The 15306-nt window shown below is 40.4% G+C and overlaps 1 protein-coding gene across 1 annotated transcript in view; it reads left to right on the top strand.

The window, feature by feature from the left end:
• The first annotated feature begins 213 nt into the window (after positions 1 to 213).
• Positions 214 to 15306, top strand: part of LOC131971631 (metabotropic glutamate receptor 7-like) — a 94821-nt gene continuing 79728 nt past the window's right edge. Inside the window, exon 1 of the mRNA XM_059333159.1 lies at positions 214 to 1656. Within this exon, the coding sequence (XP_059189142.1) occupies positions 1153 to 1656 (504 nt within the window). The 5' untranslated portion in view covers positions 214 to 1152. The remainder of the gene's footprint in view (positions 1657 to 15306) is intronic.

The following is a 15306-nucleotide window of genomic DNA, read 5'->3' as shown; positions in this document are numbered from 1 at the left end:
CAGTAATGAATCCAAAACTATTTCAGGAAAGGCACTTTTTAGTCGGCGGGTGAAACCCTCCATACCTGCAGCTCTGCTGTGTTTTCATAATGCCACAGATCTCTGTTTCATGCATGCCACCGTCAACATCAAAAGAAAGGAGGGAAAAAACACTCTCACACTTTTGCGTTTGAGGGGGATGCAGGAGGGAGGGGAGGCAGAGAGAGAAAGAGATTATGAATGCGCACTGAGAGGCACTCAGAGGAACAATTGTCTATTGAAGTCTATAAGTGCATTTGTTCGCCTTGTTTACCTTGGCGTTTAACTGTCTCAAGACAACTTCCTGAAAACCTTGCCATAAAGTGATGCTCCTTTTTTTTTTCTAGCCAGCTGAATGACGTCTCGCAAGGAAAGGGGGCTGAAAACTCGGCGCACACAGTGAATCCCTCGCTGTGACTCATTCATTTTGTATAAATGCGAGCGGTTGCGGAGACCGAGAAAGAGCCGGGGCTTTAATTAGCTGGATTTTCCTCAGTCCTCCGCTCAGTGACCGCTCATTTGGGCGCACACTGGTCGTTTCCCTTCTTTCTTTCTCTCTTTTTTTATTTCTGGAGACTGTGGAGATGATATGCACCCCTGGGAGACAGACACCACAGCCGACCGAGCCATCCCTGCGCTCCCGTGGAGTTGGTCTGAAGAATGTCACCCACTTCTGCCGGTCCTAACATCTAAGTATTGGTTTTGAGACATTATTCCTTAAAATTGACTGTATGTTATTTGGTAGAATTGCTGCTCTAGATTGTGAAGATTCTCAGCTGCGGCTTCATCGCGCGTTGGATTCAGCATAAATGGACAGAATTAGGCCAGTTCATCTGCGGCGGGTGACCATCTTCTATTACTGATATTTTCTGACTAATGGATGTAGCTTCTCGTTCCGAGGGAACTGCATTACCGTCAGGAGCTTCACTATTCAACAAGCTGCACCGCTCACTCCTGGCAGCAAAGCGATGGGCGCAGTTTGTCTGAGCCATCTACTGCGTCTTGGTTCTCCAGCCCAGCTTGTTGAATCTCCTCGTTGCTGACAACAATGGGTTCCTTTTAACAAAACTTCTTTGCCTCTCTGGTTCTATCTTCGGCGGATTGCAGACCCCATCTTTCCTTTAAAAGTTGATCATGGCTCGTCCTGGTTCGTGCGTGAAGCTGAGCGCTATATGGAGAGCGTTTTGGCTCATGAGGACTGTGGTAGATTTCGCGCTGCCTCAGGAGACTTATGCGCCCCATTCAATACGGACTGAGGGGCACTTGACCCTCGGTGGACTTTTCCCGGTGCATGCTAGAGGGGCCGACGGCACGCCGTGCGGGGACCTGAAGAAGGAGAACGGCATCCAGCGGCTTGAGGCCATGATGTACGCTTTGGATCAAATCAACCAGGACGAGCAACTCTTACCTAACATCACCTTAGGTGCCCGGGTGCTGGACACTTGTTCGAGGGATACCTACGCGCTGGAGCAATCTTTAACTTTTGTTCAAGCCCTGATCACGAAGGACACCTCCGACGTGAGATGCACTAATGGGGAGCCACCGGTGTTTGTCAAGCCTGAAAAAGTGGTGGGAGTCATCGGAGCCTCTGCGAGCTCAGTATCGATTATGGTTGCCAACATCCTACGCCTCTTTCAGGCAAGTCTTTGAGCGTGAGCGATAGTTTCATGGCTTTAAAATAGTGTTTTAAAAAAAAAAAAAAAAAAACTGGTGCAGCTACAGTGTGTGCAAGCAGGTAAAAATCTTTTTTAGGGAGGAGTGAAAGTGTTGCGCCTCATTGCTACCCACCCAGTACCGGGAAGCACATGAGAACAGGGATGCCGTTAGTAGTAACAACAAAAAGCCTTATCCCACAGGGGAAAAGATCAAAGATTTGAACAAGAAAAGCATGCTTTTTTTAAAGGTTCTATTAAATATATATTTGCTTTTTCTCCATGTTATGACTAATTTTCCTCAAGACTTAAATTATTGTAACAAAGGGATTTTGGGTGGTTTCCCCCTCCACTACACTGTGTGGATGAGACAGCTGAGTGTGCTGTTGCTTGTCCCCGGTGGTGCTGAAAGAACAGCTCCCGTCTGTTCCAGTCTCACTCCAGAGTCTGGATGAGTGGGCACTGACAGCCTGACACAATCACACCCAAACTCAACAACCCCCTCCTGAGAATAACAGGCCTGCTTCATGTGATTGCACATGATTATATGAGCCTCTTGTATGGAGCAACTGCAGGCATTTTTATGAATTGTTTTCAACCTGAAAGCCCTGATTAATGTTGGAGTTGGTAGCTTTGATCTACAGGGGGCCCCCTTCCTGGAAATGAGCTTGTTTCAAACTCTTTGCGCCCTAATTGAGCTCGATGACTGCAAGTAAATGAAATGAATTTGCACCACTAATTTCAAAATCAGTTAGCATGGCTTTATGGGAACACATCTCTATTCCTGTTGGCTGCGTGTCGACAGATAGTGTTTGCCCACTGCTGGTGCTGCAGTGGAATGGGAAACGCAGCAGGGCACCAATACAGCAGATTAATTATTTAAAACACATCTCCATAGCAAAATATCTAATTACTTGGAATACCATGTTGATGCTTTTGCAAATGTGCACATTTCTGTACAGTTTTGCTCATGTGAGGACAGCGGCGAGGATCATCAGGCTGCAGTGTTAGTGCTAATGATTTGTGGTTGCAGATTGTAACTCACAGTCTTGTCATCTTGTGTTTTATTCCAGTTCATTTAGACAACCCATTGGGCCTGGCTCTAAGTAGCTGTTTAACTGCAAGACCATCTAAGTACTTAACATGCTTTTAGCCCCCCTCTTCCTTTCTTTTCACACACACTTACACATGCAAAAGTCTTGGTGTTTTTCTTTTTTCTTTTTACAGCAGCCATCCTCTGGGGTTTTTTTGGCTCCATTGGCTGGACAATTAGATTGATGGTCCCAACCGCAAACTTCAGCCTGGCTTTGGCTGCTGTTCACTCTCACTGTAGGCTGAGTTAACAAATACATTTTTTATTATCCATGTTGGTGAAACCCTCCAGTGATACTTTGAAGCATCCTCGACACAGTTGTTATTTGTTGCAGACTGCAACGGTTGCAAGACTTCCCTTTTATTTCCACGCTCGCTGGGTAACATTATGAATGCATTTGGGAAATTCAGAGCGTTTCAGGGGAGATGGATGATTTCTTAATTCTATCCCCTCTTCCTCCTCACACCAGGTGTACCAGTGTAAAACCGTGGGAGTGCAGTCTATGTACGACGTTGCACTGAAGCTGGAGCTTTAAGATTAAACAGTCAGAGTCGTGCAGCTCCGTCCCACCACACTACATTTCTTTTCGTTTCCAGAAAGGTGGATTTAATCACCACATTCAAATCTGCACACATGATAAATTCCCTCTGAACCTTTTAGCCCTTCAGTACACTTCTTTTTTCCATGGTACCAGCGGTGATGATAGCACGGATAATAAACGATGATGAATTAAATGTGAGGCCACACGATACTGTATAATCAATACTTACCAGAAAGGAGAGCTCCCAGCTCATTTAGCCTCATTAGTTTTACAGCATTTGATTAGTGTGTGTGGCAGCCATTACAAGTTTCTGAGATTGTTTGCAACTGCAATCCATCAAGTATCAAATGATTCTAGTCAAAAGCGCCAAAAGCTTGACAGAACACCTGCTCTGATATGATTAATGAATACAAGCAGATTTTTTCTCAAATCAAAGCTAAAGAGAGCTTTTGAGAAAGTGTATTGTTTGTTGTCCTTGTCGATTTGAATCACATTTGATTACAAAGGTCTATAACTAAGCAATCTAATGGACTTTGAAGTTAAATCTTTACACTGCGAGCCTTCAGTCAATGACTCTTGCTGAGTTGTCCTCCTAGCCTACTTCCCCTTTTGTTCTCTTTGAATATTATCAGGTCATTGTGTGGCTCACCCCTGTGATAAATGAATCATCACGGCCGCTGCATAGTGATTGTAGAATTTATTGCCGTACTCTAAATATCATGCCTGTCTTTTCAAGACATGAGTAGCTGCTGAACTGTTAATGCTGGGAAATTGACATGAGGGATAGATTTTTCTGAGGACCTAGGAGGGTTGATCAATACTGTTGCCATGGTGAGGCCGATTTGCTGCTAAGATGTTTTTATTTCACTGCCTTTCATGCTGTGTTGGAAATGAGAAGCAACAATGCCACAGGAGGAAAAAAATCAATCAGCCAAACTTTTGAATTGTTACCAGGAGCTATGATGTTGCGCACCTTTTGAAAAATCACCCAAGCCTCACTGTCTGGCTCATGAGCAGCCGGTCTTTTCTCAGGAAGAACGACACTGTAGTTGAAAAGAGCGGGCAACTTTGCCCATTTGTAAGTCCTGGCCTCTTGAATGAATCATGAAATTGATTTTTATCCAGATGACATTTACATCAGGGAGTGAAGCTCGCAATTCTCTGTCGCATCTCTTTTCTCAAAGGCGGAGCAAAACTTTGTATTGAATGCAGGTGAACTCCGTCTTGTCCTCCTGTCTGGGGAAGCGGCCCCTTCAGACTAGCTGTCTAAAAGAGGCATTGACGTCCTCTGCTCTCATAGCCCTGACAGGCTTCGCTCGGCTTTTTATCTCTCCTTTTTCACAGAATCATCACCGTGATTGATTTGAAGGGGGATTGAAGCCTCGCGGTGTGATCTATTCAGCCAACAGTGGTAAAGACGGACACCAAAGGAATATGAAGGCTGTGTGTGTGTGTGTGTGTGTGTGTGTGTTATGTAATAAGCACTCAAAGTGACAGAAAAAGGCAAAGGTTAATTCTATCTGTTTTTCTAAACACTGTTGCCATTTGTACATTGATGCATGCAGCAGTGCAGGTCAATTAGTCACATCTCTGGCATTGTTTTCAGCTCCATCATAGGAGACATGATTAGTATGTTAAGTATGCACCATACGATTATATACACACACGCACACACTCACTTATGCTGTATGCACACAAAGAGTTCCATTACCATTGCTGAAGGAATGAAAACACAACTGTCTCATGGATATTTCATGAACCACACCAGTGGTTTGGCTCTTGCTTTCTCTCCATCACCCGCTAATTGGATTTTATGTAGAGTGAGACACAGAGTCTCCACTTGGTATATTATAACTTTATAACAAGTATGTGAAACATGATAACAAAGAAAGTAATTGCACTTTCTCAAGCATCTTGACATTTCTCTCCACACTAAGGTTCATCCTCTTGGTTAACAAAAGACTAAATTCATGTAAAAGCTTTTTTATTTCTGATTTATTATGTATGTTTCTTAGTGTTTGGAATTTTAGTTTTGAATTGGCTTTGTTCGTGCACATGGGCAGTTACATAATTCTCGCTTCTGGTGGAGCCAAATTAAACGTGGCTACTGTATGTAAATGGAGAGAAGTCAGATGGGCAAAAAGAACATAAAAGGTTTGTGACTGTATAGCAATCTTATTTCAGTCAAGGACTCCTTACAAGATGAAAAATATACCAGGGACATACCCTCATGTATGTCTTGGAATAATCTAATATGGCCTATTCTTTACACTTCTATCGTCTGTTATTTGAAAAGAACACAAAAGAAATATATTATAAAGATATGAGCTTGCATATCCACTATATTTGTTAGGTTGCAATGTAATCTATAAGTAATTGTAGATTTGAAAATCAGACTGTTATTTATTAAACCATTAAAGGTTCACAGCAGTTTCATGATTTTTTTTACTGCAGCCAACAGAAGTAAAAAGCTAACGTTGGACAAACAACACTGTGGTCGCATGACTTCATCATCCTTAACTGATTATGCAATTTAATGTCCTGATAACCTCTGTAAACTCATCACCCACTTGGTAGCAACTGCCTTCCTTTTTGAAGACACATAAAAGCTTCACAAGTGGGATATTTACTGATGTATTTTATGTTGTAGAACACAAAATGTGAAAATCCCATCAGCTTGTGTTAACCACAGACCTCATTTTATGCATCGAGCCAAAACCTGTTCAGGGTTAAACTCATTGAATGAACAGGGAGATATTTTTCATTCCTGCACTCAAAATTGGAGTAGGATTGTCAAAATATCTGATTTTCACTTGACAACCATCAAGGCCAAAAGGATTCATGCTTACTTCAACCGTTATTGTGTTTGTTTTTTCTCTTTTTTGGCAAATAAATTACACTCCAAATGTTTGTGTAGGGAGGTGGAGATAGAGGGTGTAATAAAAAACCATACCGCTACAGAAAGGAACAAAAAGAAAGAAACCGAAATTAGTTTAGAGACACTAGATCAGGGATGGGCAACTTAAATGCTGGAGGGGGCCACAATTTTTCATTGACACTACCACAGGGCCACATATAGGACCGTGCACTTAACCAGATATGATGAAACTGCAATTTTAAATATGTTTACAGTGCAGTAACTTAACATATTTCATGCTCAAATGCATGTATAACAGTATAAATAGGAATACAAAAGGTTAGAAGCAAATAAAATATAACCACTTACTTACTTTTTTCAGTGCAAGAACAGCAGACCAACATTAATTGCAAGAAGTAATTTTGTGCCTTTTAGCACTGCACTTTTAAGATTTCATGCTCAAATGCATGTAGTTGTACTGTGGGCCACTTCAAGTGAGGGTGCGGGCCGTAGGTGGCCCCCAGGCCTCCAGTTGCCCATCTCTGCACTAGATTATTTACACAATATGTGTATTATTAACATGATAACATTTTTAAATATCACGGTTATCACCAATAGGGCTATATCGTGACACCCCTGGTATAGACGGTGTTGTTAAACTGTTACAGTATCTCTCTGGATTCCTGCAATATAAAGTCTATCTGTCTGACTTTTCTCAAATGTAAAACAAACTGTACAGTTTAATCAATAGTTTGATGCATGAGGCAAACAAAATGTAGTAAAAATCTGCTAGAAAAAAGCTGCCCACACACTTCTATCCTGTTTTCCTTTTATTCTACATCAACATGACATCAGGTTGTGTGCTCGCCTGGACTATTTATAGATGAGCTGTGATGACACTTCACACACCATGTGTGAATTTGGTCATTGGAAGAACACATGTGAGGACAACATGTCCAATTATTAAAGCAGGGGGAACGACTGCACCGAACCTTAGCGACTAACACATCTACATTACATTAAAAGTATAGCACCTGAGGCCCAGAGGGAGACAATTTGTGTTTGAAGCATTGCCACGTCCTTGTAGAATGAAAGAAGAATTGGGAACAAGATAGCACCGTGTAGGTGTTTTTTGTCTCGCTGTTTTCATGCAGAACACAAAAACAAAACACTGAATAAAAAAAAAAGCCTCCAGAAGCAGGTCTGCTCTCTCAAAACAATGAACACATTTGATTTATGGTCTAATAAAACGCTTTTCACAAATAACAAAAATTTCTGACAGACTTCAAAGGGTTTTTGTGAGTCATCCGTTAAACGTGTTTGTGCTGGTTTTATAGAACAATTGATCTCGTCCCTTTAAATTATATAAATATGCAAACATAAAAAGTAAGAAATGGCAACCAAAACCTGCAGTATTGCATATGAAATGCAGTATGAAGTAAGCAAACCTTTGTACAGTATAATTCTAGTGTTATATTGCTAATACATGTACTGGCAAGCAAACAACACATAAATGATTAAAGAGAACGAAAGTTAAAGAGGATTCAGAAACTTTAAATGAATATTTTGTACTTTTATTCTTCCCGTGGATTTACTAAATGCATTATCTATAGTCGAGTGATTCTAACTTCTGCTCCTTGGGACTCAGAGACCTGCTGGTTTTCATTCCAGCCATTTAACCAGACGCTGACTTATGGCCCGATCAGACCAGAATTGGCAAGGTGATATTTACTCACATGCTGTGGCAAAAAGCAGGTGGGACAGGAAATAAATGTGGGCCGGGTTACAAGCATGAGCTGCAGGTGTTAGCATAGCTACTCGCTAAAAATAGCCTTCCACACGTTGAGAAATACACACTTTGGTATTGACTTTATACCCTTTTTCTCCACTATCCCTGTCTAGCACTAATGGACAGCCAAGAAGCATGGACCTTCTTCTGCTGCTTGTGTTCTTTAAGCATGCAGTTGTACAAACAAGGACACAAACGATCAATACATACTTAAGGAGAGGTCAATCCCACCTGCTCTTCAGATAGGCTGCCGGCCGGGGAATCTTGCTGTCTCCTGCAGGTCAGATTTCAATCAGATTGAACTCTGCAAGACACAAACAAGGCGAGATCAATTCATGACAAGAAACAAACACGTCTCGCTTGCGTCATTTAAATGACAGGAAGGGAATTTGGGTGTGAATACGACAGTAAATTAGCGATGCAGATGAATGCATTTAACCAAAATCATCTGGATGGACAGAATAGCAGCTGTGCTCAGGATTAGGCAATAATGTGCTAAGATTTGATGTTGGAATTGGGTGAAATAAAGAGCAAAAAAACAGCAATTAATTCTGTATTTCATTTGGGATGTTTGTAGAATGAGAGTCTATGATTGTTAATTGTTTTCAGAGCTTGAGCTTTACTCTAGGAAAGGCAAAAATTTAATGAATAAACACACAGAAATGTTGCCCGAGAGCCTTATTTTTCAAAGTTATCATCCTTTTGCCCTTTTTGGGGGGGATGGTGTTGTGAGGGAGTGCTGTTTCTCTCATGTTCAGTGGAGCAGGTATATATATTCACACACACAAACACGATGCAGTGTGAGCAAGTGATGCAATATTAATAGAATGAATAAAATATCCCTGTGTCAAACAAGTTGTCATTGCGCCTGACATGAGGTCATGAGGTCATCAGCCTGCCATGGGGAGAATATAAGAAACCATGCACGCTTGATATTAAGGTCTTGGCTATTCCCAAAGGCCTGGGGGGATGGTGCATTTCATTATTCAGCAACATAATAGCATGCTATATGCATAAATGTTTCTCAATGAAAACATAGCTGGTACATACTTATTCCATTCTGACATACTGTGTTGTTTCTGTTATGATTTTCACTTATCATTTCTGTATCTTTAATGAGTTGCCAGCCCTAATTTATCCACAGGCTTGCTTGACGGTTGCAGCAGCTTGACTCTCCCAGTCAGGCTATTACCCCCATTTTCTCCCGCTGCATGGGAGGCGGGGAAGAGGGCACCTGCTTAAAAGCTTAGCTCTGCTCACATCGAGGTCACACCAGTGTTCCATCAAAACTTATTGTCGGTATGACTGTAAAATGTGACAAGAATAGCACTCTTAGACTTTGTTGGAAGTTTTCTGCAGTTTATCTGGCGAGCAGAAGGAGCGAGAGAAGAGGAAACCCCATTACGTCCGATCCTCTTACGGGGATGAGTGGAGAAGCATGAGGAGGTCTCTGCTGGCTGCTGGTCGGCCTCTCACTTATCCTTCCAAAAAGGAAAAATGTCCCCGTTGCTTCAGTAGAAAACGATCCAGCGTGGGCTGAAAAGCATTATCACAGGGCTAATTGTAGTTTTTTGTAGTTGTTTCAGCGCACTGGTCTGTGATCCATGCAACGTTCTGGACAGAGCCTGAATTACAAAGTCACTCAACCATAGCAGACTCCTGTGCTTTATGACTAAATAACATCGGAGTCTGTTTTCGCTGTAGAAAACCTCATGCAAGCACAAAATGGCTGTATAGATCAATAAGAAATTTGCCTTTTAAATATGATCTGTTTTTACTCGCTACATTTCTCTCTTTTCACAGTTCCTTAAATCCTGCTAAATGAGTTAAGTGAATTTGTTAAAAGGCTGCCTTTTGTGCTGCCTGTGAGAGTGTCTGCCGCTTCAAAGGAGGAATATTGTTGTGGCTCCACTTAGACCTGGGATCTGTGCTTTGTTCTCTGTTTTATCGCTTCCTCAACACTTTCCACACCCAGCTCTAAAATCACATTGCACCTTAGAAATTATATTGCCGGCTAATCCTGTGGATCTACTTGTCAGTGAGAATCCCCTCGTAACACATAAAAGATGTTGCATTTTAAGGAAAAAAGGAGCAAACAGAACGTAACAAGACAAAGAGTCAACCATTCAAGCCATCCCAGCAGCTCTGAGTCAAGGCTTAACCACAGTGATACTTTGAGATAAATGCAAATGTCAGTTTCCTCACATGCTCACAATGGCAAAAGTAAAACGCAAAGTATAGCTGAGGCTGATGGGAATGTCTGTAGCTTTTCAGTTTTTTGTCATAAAGTATGCAGACACTCTTGGTCTAATGAGAAAAGTTATTACAAATCATCCTGTGGAGGACACAAATAGCTGTCAAAAATGTCTCTCAAAACTACAAATGAGATCAACAAAGTCTGGGGATCATGAATGTTGGGAAAGATATTTCAGTCTGAACCAAGCTGCATCCTCCAGACCTGAAAACTAAACCCAAAACGAAAGTTAAACCTGCATTCTTTCTAATGACCAGCAGGGGGCGACTCCACTAGCTGCAATTGGAAGTCTGAGTTTTAAGTCTTTTTTAGTACAGCATAATGCTCCTTCTGTCAAAGATGGTCCCTACACTTGATAAAGCAGGATTTGGATTGTTTTTGGTTGTTGTCTGTGTGTTCTTTATAGAACATAGAGCCTTTCAGTTCATGAAGGTTTATTTTAACACTTTTGTTGCCTAAAATTGTCTCGCTCAGCATTCAGTTGCATTAAAAGATACTCTAAGGCAGGGATGGGCAACTTAAATGCTGGAGGGGGCCACAATTTTTCATCGACACTAACACAGGGCCACATATAGGACTGTGCACTTAACCAGATATGATGAAACTGCACTTTTAAAATTGTTTACAGTGCAGAAACTTAACATATTTAATGTTCAAATGCATGTATAACAGTATAAATAGGAATACAAAAGGTTTGAAGCAAATAAAAAATAACCACTTAGTGTGATTTCTTTTTTGTTCAGCGCAAGAACAGCAGACCAACATTAATTGCAAGAAGTAATTTTGTGCATTTTTACACTGCACTTTTAAGATTTCATGCTCAAATGCATTTAGGTTGTACTGAGGGCCACTTCAAGTGAGGGTGTGGGCCGTATGCGGCTCCCGGGCCTCCAGTTGCCCATTCCTGCTCTAAGGGGTCGGCTGTATGTATTTCCAATAAATACATATTGTTTAATGCCAAAATTAGCGTTCCAATTGATATGACAGTTAATATAAATTACAGATGCAACTTTCTCGCACTAGCTGTTATCTTAGCATAGCAAATGCTAAAGGCAACCGGCCCTGCTAAGATGGTAACCTCCCAATCTCCACCCTCACAAATACGGTCACTTCTTCAAAACAATAGGCTTCAAAACAATAATCCAAAAACCAATGGGTGATTTCTGTGGTCTGGACCAAAGTGTTAGATTCATATCCCGTGGCTATTCCAACATACGAAGTGATTATGTACATTCACTGAGTGAATATTTAGAAAATAAAACATGTATTTCTCGCTAGAAATGTGATCAAAATCCACTTTTATGCAGAAACTAAGTCAAAATATTGATTTTTTTCACTAAAAATGAGAGAACTGTCCACCATGTTTTTTGTTCTGACCGACGGGACCTTAAAAGTCACGTGACTTGGAACAAACCAATAGGAAAAAATATCCATGGAATAGCCACGGGATATGACTGTCATTAACTTGCATTGTAGCGAAATCCGTGTCAGTTTCACAGAAATTTGAGTGATTCCGTGGCTATTCCACAGATTTTGAGTTAAGCGAATCCATGGCTATTTCACAGATTCCTGTGAGACCAGGTTCATATTTCCAGTGTCTAAATCAGTGGAAGGGAACAACCAAATGAATGCTGAAAGGCTGATGTAACAATATACTCAAAACACAATAAACTTTGTGCAATGTGCTGCTAACTTAAAAGGGACAGGAGGTGCACTGCTCACATGGCTGTCTTGCTGTCCCTGGAGGCTGGTGGCACGAGGCTCTGTTTAGACTGCATGCCATGTGAGGGCTCTAATGTAGATAGGCATGCCACTGAAGAGTAGCGAGAAGTAGACGGGGAGTCACCGCACGCCAGCTTAAGCTGCAAGAGGGGGAAGAGAAAGCACAATGGTCCTTCTTCTGCAGTATTTATATTTTCTCAGTTACCTCTAGTGGTATCGAGCTGCGCTGATACAATCATTTTACATTTATGCTCCCTGGTTGCAACATTGTTTCCTATTTTTTAAAGAAGTGATTGTTTAAAGCAAGCAGCACCACAATCGAAATCCTATTCAGCACCATTGTTTTGGAGGCAATGGCACAAATCTTTCGTGGCAGATATTGGTGGAGGAAATATTCCCCTAATTTACAGAAGTAGAAGGAGCTATACCACAATGCAAAAATATAAATTACAAGTAGAAGTCCTGTGTTCAAAATACACAATTACCAGTGCAGAAATATAGCAAAATTCGCACACAAAGTACTCATCCTGCCATGTGAGCGTTTTATGTATTATATGAGCTAATTATTATTATTACTGATGCATTCATGTGTAATTGATTGAAGTAGCATTTTACTGTTTTCACTAGTCAGGCAAAAAAGAAAATCTTTTGTAAGGTGATTATATATTTTCTGTCTCAAAATCTGGCATCTAGTGAATTAAAAAGTACAATATTTCCCTCTAAAATGTATGGAAGTTGAACTATTAAATAGCATAGAATAAAGGGGTAGCTGAAAACCATATGCTTTTTTACTGTATTAGCAGTAGTAATAGTAATTGGCGTAAAAGCACTTGGTCAAATTAGACCAGAGCTTCCTTCATGGCTCGATACCGCTAGAGGTAAGTGAACTGATCCATTAAAAAAATGTTGAATTCAACATTTGTGTTTCTACACTATGTGCGTGTGTGTGTTCCACTCGGTGTGTGTGTGTACCGTTAAATCTCAGGGATGTCAGGGTCCAGTGTGCTGTCTCACAGTATACATAATGAACTGTCATCTGGATTCATTCCTTGTCCTTCAGTTGTGTTATTACAGCAGGGCCCGAGGGTGCATCAGAACGGTTGCTAACAACAGATAGTAATATATAACCATTATATCAGCCAGCACAGTGTGGACCTTTATACAGAGACTAAATTATTAGAGTGCAGCACGGCCCTCGGGTAGTTATGCTAAAATACCTGTTGATTTTACATGTGAAAATGAAAGAGTGGAACTTTGGTGTTTCATTAGCTTCAATTTCATTTTGTCTGTATTTCCCTCGAGATGATATTTGGCGAGTGTGTGTTTTTTTTTCTTTCCTGGCTGGCTGTGCAGTGGTGTGTGAGTTCTGTTTGAACATATTTATGTGTCTCTGCTCTTTTGAGCTTAAAAAGTATACCGTGCTGCAGCAGCCAGAGCATACATAAAAAATCAGTTGACAGGATAACCATTTTCAGATGCAAATCCCGTGAGGTTTCAGGCACTCTGTGAGATGCCTGCATGTGACAGTTGCATTGATTTGGGGGAAGACCTCAATCACCATTGACATTTTGTAAATTGGGGAAGCTCTTTCTTTTCAAATAGTGATGCCTAAACTACAATTGACTTGCGGCCGGGAGCAATCGCTGACAGAATATAGTGTTTTTTAACTGCCTTATCAGTGTTGGAGCACTCACATGTGACCCTTAACGAGGCTAGGAGGATCAATAGCATGTAATTTATCAATGGATTATGCATAGAGCTGTCAGGCACTCTCTACCTAGAGGTTGAAGGGCAATCAAATGTAATATTTGCCAGTAAATTTGCTGAGGCCTTTGGGAAACAAAACCATCTGTATGTTACATCAGGCAGTCAAACATCATTCTCCTGCACTCCTGCCAGGGGAAACAATTCTAAGATGCATTATATTATTAAGGAGGGATAAATAGGTATTGTTTTAAGATTACTGTTTTATAATCCTGATTAAATACCTCCATTAGTTTGGTCCAGCTGTCATATTACAGCTTAAGGTTTTTCTTGTATCCGGACTGTTTATATTAGTCATGTTGTTGGGAAATAAAAATGATAAAATATTCACATTACAGGGACTTGTTTCCCATCTGGTGTCATAAAACTGCACCTTACAAGGTTAACCAGTACATTTCAGGGTTATGATTTTGTTGAGGCGAGATAAAGGGATCGACCAGACGTGTTGTATTTGAGGTTCGGACAAATCTCCAGAGAAATAATGTTAGGTCAGATTTATGCTAGACACAAGGGGTTAATGGATATTTTGCTGTAGATACCTCCAGCATAGGTTTTTTATTTATAATCCAGCCTCAGATTTCACCTGTTTATGACATCCCAGCAACACAGATGTATTGTACGTGATCATGTGGTTTTATTTGTATTCCCCACAGGAGCTGTTGTTTACATCCCCTCATTCCTTTATAATATAGAGCCACCGTGGGCTACACAAATCCATTAAAACTGGACTTACATTTAGGTTAACCCTCTAGAGTCCATGAAACCACCTGCACATCAATATTTCATGACGAATAGACATAAAAATGAAGCAACATTGAGTCTTGCCATCAGCTTCCCTCTAAAGTTCTGGCTTGAAACTCCATACCAGATTTTTTTTTAATGATATTCGACCAAGTAAAACCAGAGATAATGTCAAATATATTTAGTATAAAAATATAACTCGAGATTATCCTCATTTAACATGTTATATGTTATATTTGCAACCTGTGTTCATATTTGCAACATGTACATTTCAGTGTGTAAAACATAATTTTCAAGATCAGATTTTATGTTTTTATTTGTTTCTTTTGGGTTCAACATTTTGATTAAGTACGTCTAAGTTAAAAATAAATAACTGGACATATAGGTGAGGTTGTGCTGAAAAAACTGATACAAACATGGCATAGTGAAGGTTTTTTAACAGATTTTTAAATGGACATAATAGCCCAAGGTTTTTTACATTACATTACATGTCATTTAGCAGACGCTTTTGTCCAAATCGACTTACAATAAGTGCATTCAACGTGATGGTACTAGACATAGACCATAGGAATCAAGTAAGTACATAACTTTAAGAGCTAACTGTCATCGCTAAAGGAGTGCTATATGTTAAAGAAGAAAAGAAGAGAAAAGAATAAGAATTTTTTTTTTTTATATATATATATGTTAGGTGACCATGACTTAACCGAGATTTCAGAGAGTTAAATGCATATTTCCCCTCTTCTTCTTCTTCTTCTTCTTCTTCTACTTACTGAACAGGAGTTTACTGTGAAGTCGTCGTGTTTACGTTCATTCATTTGCTTTGATAGAGAGCAGAAGGTTGCAGCCAGCAGAAGATATGACTGAAGTGTACTATC

Source organism: Centropristis striata, chromosome 5 (assembly GCF_030273125.1).
Source record: "Centropristis striata isolate RG_2023a ecotype Rhode Island chromosome 5, C.striata_1.0, whole genome shotgun sequence".
Lineage (NCBI taxonomy): Eukaryota > Metazoa > Chordata > Actinopteri > Perciformes > Serranidae > Centropristis > Centropristis striata.
This window is presented reverse-complemented; position numbering and strand designations above follow the sequence as displayed.